Raw genomic sequence first — 12,047 nt, forward strand, 5'->3', positions numbered from 1 at the left:
GGGCTATTTTAGCTAATAAAAAGCAATAATCTGTGATGTTTTGCTATGCCTCTTTCTCAAATAAAAAGCAAATTTAGATTGAGAAGAGAATTGACAAAATATTTACCTGGAAATAGTTCCTGGAAAGTGTACCTTCCTTTACAGGTCTGGAGAGCCAACATGTAAGTTTATATGCGATTTTGTGAGGCCAACTCCTGTTTCTGGTTGAATCGATGACTTAGTCTTAAATTTAAGTTGTGCTCCTTGTAAATGCATTTTAAAATTCTTTCTATAAGCTCTTGACTCACAGTAGTCTGGGTTATAATTTATAATTTAATAAGTATAATTTACTATAAGTAAATAGTCTGGGTTATAATCTAATAAATATTTACCCACTAATGCATTGTCATCTGTGAGCTGTAGTCTGATGCATTACCGGTCTCAGGAGACAATCCATTTAACCACATTGATGCAGGGTAAGGTAAAGACATGAATCTTGGTAGGCTTCTTGGTTATACCAACTGGTGCCATGTTTGTAATACAATTCACCCAAGGTACTTGTAAAGGAATGTATTCTGAAATTGTTGCTACTCGATAATCTGACCAAAAGTTAGCATAAAAGTAAATGTATTTATGAAGGATTGTCTGAGATAAATGCAACTTGTCTGTTCTTCTGAATTAGAGAACACAAAAATCAAATGGCTTCAGAGAGCATAGGCACATATAAGTTACACCACAAAGTGTTGTGGTGTGGATATTAAGGGATGGAGATGAGCATTATGGTTATCTGCTGGGTGCATTCCATACGATGCAGCACAAGCAAACTCATTCCCATGCCTATCTTTGGTTTGCAGCCTGCCTGTCTACTCTCTACCAGCTGGTCAACCTATTATCGCTCTTATAGAGTTCAGAATGCTACCTGAACTCTATTTTTTACACCCTGTTACAATTGATTGTACTGAAATTTGACCCGTCACTAGGGTTTGAAGACATTTTTGGCTGAAGATCAAGGCAGGTTTGCGCTCTATGCTATATTTTAATTAAATAGTCATTTTTGTTTGTTTGTTGCTTATAAAGCAGCGAGTTTAATAAAGCTGCTGTAGTTCTCTAGGAAGATATCATAAATAGTGATCAGATCATAATCCACACTGTCCTCAATTCTACGCCTCTAGGAATCCTTGTTCCTGGTTCAAAAATAAAAATAGTGGAAACCTTCCCGCCCCTACTCCCTCTGCTATTCATGCTGGCTTTGTCTTCCTCCCAGGAACAGGGTAGGGTTGTACCTCTTTGTTCCATGGTAGGGATGGTCTGGGAGTAGTGCTGGCTCATGGGTTTTGAGCACAGTGGTCAGTTCCACTTCTGGTCTGGAGTAATTTGTTAACCAACATGAGTCCCATCAAGACCCAGTTTTCCTCGACTGTTGCTGCTGCTAATGTTCCAGAGAGTGATCGCCCTGTCAGCTGAGGTCAGTGAGAAACACAGTGACAAGAATTACCACTCAAAGTGGACATGCAGAATCCTTTATTGTTCTTTATTTCAAGTCAGTGAAATTTCAGGACGATTGGTTCCTGTATCCTATATTAGCTTGAATCCTCCTTGTGCCCACTTCCTTGTATCATTGGAAAAGTAGACATAGAGAAATTCATGCTTAGATGAGCTCTCAGAACATGATTATTTCCTAGAGTTGAGATAATTTGATTCTGGTCTTTATAATCAGGATGACTGATAATGATAAAATCCATCATTATCATATATTTGGACAATATATATACATATATCCATATTTGGAATATATATATATACACACATATGTGTATATATACACATGTGTATATAGATATACATATATATATACACATATATACACACACATATATAGATACACACACATGTGTATATAAAAATAAATAAAAATAAAAGACAAATCCTTCTACTTAAAACTCTTCATTTGTTTTCAATTAATTGAAAGTCTCAAGTCTGTTTTCTGGTATATAAAGCCCTTCATGATTGGTCTCCAGCTTACATCTCTTAAGATACACACACACACACACACACACACACACACACATGTATCTACATTTGGAATATCTATATATATAAATACATATATTTGTGTATATATATATTTATATATTTGTATATATATGTATATAATTGGGACACAAAAACCTGACTGTCTCTATTTTCTAATGATGACACTTAAAGTAGAATGAATGCATAATTTTTCTGGAAAAAATGACATAAGAAGTCTATAGAACATAATGAAGCTTATATTCCTTTCCCTACATTATGAAACATTTTTAGAATGAAAAAGACAAGGCCTTGCTTTAAGCTAGCTCTGCATACTCAAATGATAATTCAAGTGATGTCTTCTTAGATTATGACATGGCAAGTATGCAGTGGTTTTCCCGGCTCACGAAGAAAACACTTCATTATAATTAATGTAAGAGTGTTATCGAGGGGACTTTCATTGCATTTCAGAAGATAAGATGTTTTCCTGATCTAGTTTTGCTCCCTCAGAACAACTAGTTTGTTTTTATGTGGTAAATACAATGCTCATGTCTCCTTTTCTACACTGCCTTCTAGAAGGCAGTGAAATTGATAGATATGTATCTATGGACACTACCAAGAGCATTTCCTGACATGTTAATTATTATAATTATTTCTCTAAAAATAAATGACCAGTGATTTGAAGTCATTCCATGTGACTCAGTCAATTCAACATGACCTGAGAGCACATAGCATGACGAACAGTCTAGATCTTAGAAATACCAAGAAGAATTAGACTTGGCCTTTGTTTTAGCTCATGGGCTGTATTAGCCTAAAAAGAGAAAGATACATAAACAGATCATGTCAGAACAGTAGAGCAAAGTCAATAATAAGATGAATTATTTGGTGTTTGCTTAGACACAATTTGTTAAAGTGTCAGTATAGACATTTCACTTTGAAATCTTCAAGAACATACTCATTTTTTTTATCCCCTCAACCAAAGTTTTTGAAAACTAGAAAGCACTTAGGGACTGTGGAATAGAATAGTTAACTAAAGGTGGGACGTTCAAATGGTGCTATCCAGCAGTCATTTTGTAAGACAAGCTTACAAATAAATATAATTACAACTGTAATGAGTGACCTGGGAAAAGTGGAGGAAAGGGATGGTAGGAAGGTGAGAAAGCCTGTCCTGGCATTTGAAGAAGGTTCCCTAATAACGTCTTGTCTAAGCTGAGAGCTGAAGGACAAATGGCAGTTACCCAGAAGAAGGTATTTTCCAGACAAAAATAACAAGGAATAGAAGCTGCTGTCAATTGTTTGTCAGTTGCTTTCAGGTTCCAAAAAATAAAAGAAGGGAAGAATAGTTAGTATAATAAGGAAGTGAAAAAGTGGCATAAATGATAATTATCATATCCTCAGAGCCCTTCACTGACCCTCCCCATATAACGTAGCCCCCTTCACCCTGTCCTTCTCTTCCCTTTCACCACATTGCTGTACTTTTTAAAAAATTATCTTTGTGTTTTTATTGTATGTTTTCCTTAAATGGAATGTGAGTTCCATTTAAGATGGATCTTATTTTTCATACTCATCTCCATAACTACAACATTAAGAACCAAACTTGCGTAAGTCAATGGTGCTCAGTGAATGAAAAGAAAAAGGATTCAATGCTGGTAGTAAGAGAAGTAAGCTGGAGGCCAATCATGAAAGGTTTTATACACCAGAAAATAGACTTGAGACTTTCAATTAATTGAAAAAAAAATGAAGAGTTTTAAGTAGAAAGATTTGTCTTTTATTTTTATTTATTTTTTTAAGATTTTATTTATTTATTTGACAGAGATTACAAGTAGGCAGAGAGGCAGGCAGAGAGAGAGAGGAGGAAGCAGGCTCCCTGCTGAGCAGAGAGCCTGATGCTGGTCTCCATCCCAGGACCCTGAGATCATGACCTGAGCCGAAGGCAGAGGCTTAACCCACTGAACCACCCAGGCGCCCCAGGATTTGTCTTTTAAAATAATCATTTATTGCTGTGTCAAGGATAGATTTGAGAGACTGAAGAAGAGGATCATTGTGGTTGAGATCACTGGAATGGTAGTAGGAAGGATGGAAAATGGAAAATAATAAATTTGAGAATTAGTAAGAAAGTATAATTAACAGGGCTGGGTTGTTGATATGAGAGAATGAGACTTAGTGTGGTGTGAACAACTGCCAACACAGTGTAACATTTCAATGAGGAGGAGGATGTAGTTGTGTTCATTTGCTGCTTGTCTGGTGGAATCTCGTAGAGATTCATTAACTTTCATAAATATGAGTAAATATGAGGTGTGTGAATCATCCAAAGGTGGTCAAGTAAGAACTAGCTAGAGAAGTGTCTAATCAGCAAAGAGAGATCTGGAGGCCATAAGCACAAAGGAGGAATTGAATCCATGGTAATAGATGACATTGACTCATGAGAAACTTCAGAGTTAGAATAGAAGAATGTCTGGACTGTATCCCTGAGGAACTCAGGACAAGGAGAAAGGGCCCACAAAGCAAAGTGTGGTAGACCTGAGGGAGGGAAACCTAAAGAACCTGGGTCATGGGAGCCATGGTGAGAGTGAGCTCCAAGAAAGAAGCCGTCTTCAATATGGTGGTTCTAAACACATCTCTAGGACAAAAGCCCTCCTGACGGGTGCATCTAATTAATAAATATTTAGGTTTTATTTTCTCATACTTCTGTAATTGAGGAGTAATATTGAGGAAAGATTGTTGCTTAAAATTGAATCAGGGTTCCAACAGGACACTGGAAGATGGGACTGTTGACATGGTGGTCCAGAGGAATGAGCCAGATTGGAGTGAGAATGCCCCAAAGAATAGCAACCAGTAGGGATGGAAAGAAGGCTGTAATTCTGAATCACACTGGGGTGTGTTGTATGTCATGAGTATATTGGGTATGGGCTCAAGTAAGAACTGTTGTCCATATTTTAGTCATTAGCCCTAGAGTTCCAAACCTGCCAAGTCCCAAGCTTGCTGCATTTGGATGGACAGTGAGGGTGAAGGAAGAGAAAAGAGTTGAAATTGGTGAAAGAAGGGGCGCCTGGGTGGCTCAGTGGGTTAAGCCGCTGCCTTCGGCTCAGGTCATGATCCCAGGGTCCTGGGATCGAGTCCCACATCAGGCTCTCTGCTTGGCAGGGAGCCTGCTTCTTCCTCTCTCTCTTTGAGCCTGCCTCTCTGCCTGCTTGTGATCTCTGTCTTTCAAATAAATAAATAAAATCTTTAAAAAAAAAAAAAAGAAATTGGTGAAAGAAGTCAGAGAAGAGGAGGAGGAAAGATTGCCTTTAGGCTCAACACTCGGGAGTTGTTCACAACTAGCAGAACACTGGCAGGCATAAATGATGTTTGCATATCTCTGCTGTCATTGGAGATAGTCATTGGATTAATATGGAAATTGAATTTCTGATTTATCTCTGGTTCATGTCATTATAGATTCAAATTGTTAAAGAATGAGTGCATACTTTCTGAGTCATTTTCTTCCAGGAATGGTGTAGCTTGAGACAGCACCTTTGAAATCTGCATTATATCTTTCAGGACAGTATGTATTTGAGGGAAGCCAAAGATTACTGGCATAACTTCAGAACTTAAGAAGTTTAAATCTATATTTTATAAACAATTGGACACTTAGCACAGCACTGGAATAAAAAGAGGGCATACCTGTCTTTCCTCAGTAGAGGTCATTCTGATCAACAGTAATCACACTTAAAATAAGTAGAGGAGATGCAGAGGGCACCATTGTTGGCATATTTCATATAAGTTGACACCATGGAAGTATTGAGAAATGGCCTCCTTCTTTCTCTTTTTGTTAAAGATTTTATTATTTATTTGACAGAGAGATAGAGAGAGATCTCAAGTAAGCAGAGCAGCAAACAGAGGGAGAGGGAGAAACAGGCTCTCTGCTAGCAGGGATCCCAATGCAGGGCTCTATCCCAGGACCCTGCTATCATGACTGGAGCCAAAGGCAACTGCTCAACTGACTTGAGTCACCCAGGTGCCCCAAGAAACGGCCTCTTTCTAAATGAAAATTAATCCAACCCAAAGTATGAACACAGCATCACTTCAAAAGTGAATCTCCACATGAATCATCATCTGTGATTCATTCCTCCCCTGTATTTTAACATTGTACACCTTCATTTATCTGTCCATTTATTTAGCAAATATGTACACACATGCCAAACATCATTATGCTGGTGAATAGCTCAGAGATGACATCTGCCCTCAAAGAGTTCACAGTCTAAACAGAAAAAGAAAAGGCATCAGCAATGACAAAGCACTGTGTTCATGTAACCCCCCAAGTGCCATGGGATTCTGAACCAGACTTGGGCAAAGTTGAGCCTGAGGCCAAAAATCCTAGATGAGAAGGGAGGAGAGTGGTTTAACCTTACCTTTTTTATTTCTCCCCCCAACAGAATTTCCCCTGAAGAGTGAGCCACGTTCCCCCTTTTAAACCATAGCCCAAATCTGATCAAGATTTCCACATGTTGATATTGACAAAAACACCACTAAATACTAAGAATGAAGAGAAAAAAATTTAGAATATACAAACAGCATAGAAATAGTCAAATTTTCAGTGTAAGGTTTTGAACTTTAAGGTAACTATACATTGAGTCCAAAGAAGTAGTTAGTAGTTAGTGCACCTTTGCTTACATCTAGCCTTGAGTTCTGCTCTCCTCAATCCACATCATTTTGGGGAAGGGACGTTTGTTTCTATCAGCGGGGAAGGAAAGTTCTAGGTAACTGTCCATTTCCCAGGAAAAACTAAAAAAAAAAAAAAAATTACTTCACATAAATACCTTTCATTTTTAATCTCCTTCCTGGCAAATGAGAGAATTTTCTGCCCATATCTAACTGATGTGTCTAAGGTACCCAACAAAATGAATTATCTCATGCTCATAGTACAAAAGGTGATGATTTTACCAGTGTTACTTTCATGATGTAACACCATGTGTAATGTGCTCATATACAATACTAAAGGATACTAAAAATTACAGAAAAGTAAGAAAATACCCAAATGATGATGAAGACTTAACAAAGGAAGGCATGGCCTAACTTCTTAGGGGCTCCTACTGACCCAATCTCTCTAGTGTGAGTACCAAAATAGTGATGTTGAGGCATTTTAACCCATCAAACAAAATCATTATTTATTCATCTCTACTGATATAAATAAATGAATGGAGGAGATAAAAACTTTCCTTACTATAGAATGCAAACTAATACATGTAGATGGAATTAGAAAACCCACATTTGGAAATCATCATTGTAATAATTGATTCAGACAAAAGCCATCAGAGTCTAAAGGATGAAAGTTTAAAGAGTAAGAAGATAATATGTAGTTTCAAGTATCTCCACGCAAGGGAAACTTTATGGTCGAGAAAGATGGTAGTCAATGCCTTAACCAACTGATCAACGTTCAGTGCCTTCTGATACGGTACACTGTAAAGAACAAGGCACCACTCTTCCTATTAAAATACCATAATCTGAGTTTAAAATGAGGAAACATCAGATAAGCCGAAAGTGGAAGACATTCAAAATATCAGGTCTACACGGATCCAAAATATCAAGATCCCAAAAGGTGAGAAAAGACTGACCGAAATATTCCACACTGAAGACTAAAGAGATATGATGCCAAAATGTAACACAATTCTCGATTAAATCCTGGACTGGTTGGAAAAATGTTTTTCTGCTACAAAGGCCATTTTTGGGACAATTGCTCAAATAAGAATGGGTTTCTAGGATTAGATGGTAATTTTTTTTAACATCAATCTGATTTTGTTGGATGAACTAGAGTTATGTAGGAGGAGATTGTTATTTTCTTTTAGAAAATACACATGGGTATTTCAGGGTAATAGGCCAACATGTCTGCAAATTATACTCAAATAGTTCAAGGGGAAAAAATAAATGATAGAGATAGAGACAAATATAACATTTGGACAAATGTTAATAAATGGGGAACTTGGGAGCATTTTTTTGGTTTTTTATTTTATTTTATTTTTCTACTGTTCTTGCAACACATTTGTTAATGTTTAAATTATTTCAAAATTTAAAAAAAATTAGTGAAGCAAATATGGAACCAAAAGGTAAGTGGCATTATCTATATTTCAATGTTACTTCATACTTTTTCAAGCATTATCCTATACTACATTGAAGGTAAAATTACACTTCAATTTATTTTTTCTTTATCTTAGGTTTGGTCTTCTGCCTCAATGAACAACAGTTTTTAACAAAACATACACAGGTTGTAAAGTATGACTAATATACAAACTTGCAAAAATAATTTAATTATTAAGAAATTTTAAAAAGCTTATTAAGTTAAAAAAAACAGTCTTGATCTTATTGCTTTCTTTTTCCAGCTGATATAAATGGAACACTCAGACATTCAGCTTTGTTCCTGAAAGACACAACAGTACAACTCAATTTGCTCACCCTTTCTCTCTTTGCCAGGTTTCTTATGTCAAAGCTATTGACATTTGGATGGCAGTATGCCTCCTTTTTGTGTTTTCAGCACTTCTGGAATATGCAGCTGTAAATTTTGTATCAAGACAACACAAAGAACTTCTGAGATTTCGACGAAAGAGAAAGAATAAGGTAGGCAATTAAAAGCATCGGGTTTGGCAGGATACCAGTTTTCACTGAAAAGTAAATTTGTTATATGAAATAGAGTGGTGCAGAGAGGAAGTGAAGTCTGAGAACCAAAAGATTCAAATATTTCTTTGGTTTTGTTCAATCAAAACTGAAATTGTCAAAAATACCTTCAGGAATAAAATGGTGACATGCAGTTCTCCTTTACACAGCATATCTACTGGCATGAGAGATTTATCAACCTCTTCCTAATGTACTTCTTGGAACAACACCATTTTTTGCTTCAATTATCAAAATATATCATTTCTTACTTGCAACGTGAAAGTGTTCCTGATGGTCTTACTTGACATGTCACTGGCTATGGCTATTAAGTTGTTCCTTTTATCAAACAATTTCCTTTCATCGTTTCCATAAAATACCACCTATTTGTTAATGCTATGACATTCATGTAGAACCATGTGGTCTCTTGCTCATGCATACTTTCATGTTTTTAAGATATTTGTACTGAATGTTTTTAAGATATTTATACTGATTTATACTGAATTAAGATATTTATACTGAATATAAGATATTTATACTGAAACACAAGAAGGTGTTATTATTGCCTTGTCATACCTGTTAAATGAAACCCAGAAGAAATTGTATTGAGAATATCATTAGGAGACCACAGGAAGTTGCAGAAGTAATCTCATAATTGAATTTGGATGTACAGAATGGAGTTGTTCCCCTCTATTAAGACTTGCAATGTTTTCTTTATGTGCACATGAGCCCAATCAACCCCCTTTCTTCCTCTGGAAGGGAGAGTTTCTATTGACCAGAATATCTATGAGTTTACTTCTTTTCATGTGAATGTGCCAACTGACATTTAAAAGCAAATGGATACATATGCAATAGAGAAATATCAAAGTTTATGCAATAGGAGAAATTATGGCCAGAATCTGATGTATTGGAATATTTAAGTTAAAACATACTCAAACCTTAGAAATAATACTCTGGTTCCTATAAGATGCGTTTTTAAGGACTTTGAAAGGATTTAATTTTTTTTTTGAGGTTTTCTTGTGGTTTCTGAATTATTCACTGCAATTTGCATGTTCATAAAAATTTTTAAAGCCCTAAGCTCATGATCTCTCAGTACGGAGCATTAAACATATTCTAAAGTAATAATGAATTCAGTCATGTCTGACTCCCTCGTCATGATAAGTACCCAAATCTCAGTATCATGGAAGGAACATCAAGGACTGTGATCCTCTGAGTAACTCATGGGTGGGAAGAAAATAGTGTCTGAGCTTTTATTTGATCAAGTTGGTATGAAAATAAAAGCATATCATTGGTATACTGAAACATATTTTAATAGAGAGGTTCACTTTTCTCTATCTCTTTCTCCCCACCACACCCCCATCTACAGTTTTCCTTATACTTTTCTCCATCTTTTTCTCTCTCTTTCCTCCCCTTTTTTCTCCCTCCCTATTGCCTACTTGCTCCTCTTTCCTCTAATGACACTTGGCACTGGATGAAACACTATCACAGGACAAAAAAATGCTGTATCACAACAGTGAAGTTCCTGTTTTCCTTTCCCTTAAAAGACTGATACAGATGATTTTTCCTTCTAATGTCATTAATCTGAAGTAAAGTAATACTTATTTCCCTTTCTCATTTTGGTTTGCATTTTCACTTTTATTTTTCCATTTCTCTGCCTTTCTCCTCCTTCCTATACAATGTAGAATGTATCAACCAGGTGCTGGAAAATATTAGGGATGTAATGTCCAAAGGGCGACTGAGAGTTCACATTCCACACCCACCGCACATCCAACAGCCACAGTGTCCAATGGGTAACAGAATAGACTGTAACTGTAGATGCTCAGTTTTGGTTCTCCTTTAAAAAAAAAAAAAAATTATCCTACCAAAGTAGCTCTTGAGTTTCACTCCCAGTAAGATTATCAGGATATATAGTGAAGCCCATAACTTTTTGCTCACAGAAAGACAAGATTAAATTTTCTAATGAGTGGCTCTCTAGGAAAATATAGAAATGCAAAAAGAGTAATATCTTATTATTTTCTAATGACCAGTTGAAATATTCAGGGAGTGAATGTTGTAGTGGAGATTTAGTGCAAGAAAATTTAGTGTTTTGTTTTTAGTTCATTTCATACTTGGGGGGTTGGATACCTTGCATATGTGAATATTGATTAATTTGATACATATGTATGTGTAAATGATATATGCGATTAAAAACAGTTGTGCAATTATATTTACTCATATATGACTTGATTTTCTGGTTTCTCAATCCCTCTTGGTCCACTTTACCTTCCCACAGACAGAAGCTTTTGCATTGGAGAAGTTTTACCGTTTCTCAGACACGGTAAATTCACTTTCTTAACTCTAAGTAGAGGAATGTGGTCATCAGTGAAAAAAGCAGAGAGCGTATTCTGCACCCATGCAGTGTTTGGTGGGGAAACACAGCCCCTTGCACAGTTAAAGTTAAACAATCATCATGACCCTTCAGCTAAGGATATATTCTCTTTTTCAACCTCCATTTGTCTTCCCTCACTCAGTAAAAATATTTAAATATTATCCTTCATCTAACCAACTGAGTTATTTGATTCGTCAAAATGATCTTTAAATATACATTAAACAAAAATAACACATATAATCTTATAATAGTCTACATGGAAGAAATAGTCATTTGTCTTGACAAAATTAGTTCCAAAAATTCATGAAAATTTATTTGTACAAATAAGTTCTAAATGCACCGTTTCTTGTCAGAAAGTAGAGAACTATAAATAAGGCAAAAATAAAATACTTTCTCCAACCTATGTATCTCTAGAATCCCTTCTTAATATTAAGAAAAGTTGAGATTCTTTATAATAAAGGGGCAATTTTGGTATTTGATAACAGCATCCTTTGAGATGTTTGATTAAAAAGAGATCACAAGGTCACATGTCTAATATAATAGCTGAATAGTTAGAAAGGTAGTCTATGCTAGAGCAGATTAGTTTTTGGAATGGACCACTATAATATAGCATTCGATGATTGCATTTAAACATACTCAAGCCAAGAATTTGGGCTGGGAAATAATAAACAGTCCAGTCTATTAAAACTAAATTTCTAGGGACACCTGTGTGGCTCAGCTGGTTAAGCGGCTGCCTACAGGTCATGATCCCAGCGTCCTGGGATCGAGTCCCACATTGGGCTCCTTGCACAGCAGGGAGTCTGCTTCTCCCTCTGCCTCTGCCTGCCACTCTGTCTGCCTGTGCTCACTCTCTCTGACAAATAAATAAATAAAATCTTTAAAAAAACCCAAAAACTAAATTTCTGAAATAAAGTGCATTTAAACATACCTCCCCAGATGATTCTGCTGCACATCTTGGTTAAGAATGGCTATAACATTAGATGCACAGACCAGAAACATGTTACATTCATCTAATTGAAAGTTTCTCAATTTCATACAATGTATCTAGAGCCAGTATTATTTTAAA

At 36.1% G+C, this 12,047-nt stretch overlaps 1 protein-coding gene and 1 long non-coding RNA gene across 3 annotated transcripts in view; one reads left to right on the forward strand and one right to left on the reverse strand.

Annotated features, from left to right (window-relative positions):
* Window positions 1-12,047, forward strand: part of GLRA3 (glycine receptor alpha 3) — a 192,970-nt gene that overhangs the window by 167,434 nt on the left and 13,489 nt on the right. The window contains exons 8-9 of the mRNA XM_082726943.1: window positions 8,437-8,580; window positions 10,886-10,930. Of these exons, the coding sequence (XP_082583069.1) occupies window positions 8,437-8,580; window positions 10,886-10,930 (189 nt within the window). The remainder of the gene's footprint in view (window positions 1-8,436; window positions 8,581-10,885; window positions 10,931-12,047) is intronic.
* The window catches only part of LOC309862738, a 130,060-nt gene that overhangs the window by 53,769 nt on the left and 64,244 nt on the right, over window positions 1-12,047 (reverse strand). The gene's annotated exons all lie outside the window — the stretch shown is intronic.

This window comes from Mustela nivalis, assembly GCF_964662115.1.
Source record: "Mustela nivalis genome assembly, chromosome: 4".
NCBI classification, from domain to species: domain Eukaryota; kingdom Metazoa; phylum Chordata; class Mammalia; order Carnivora; family Mustelidae; genus Mustela; species Mustela nivalis.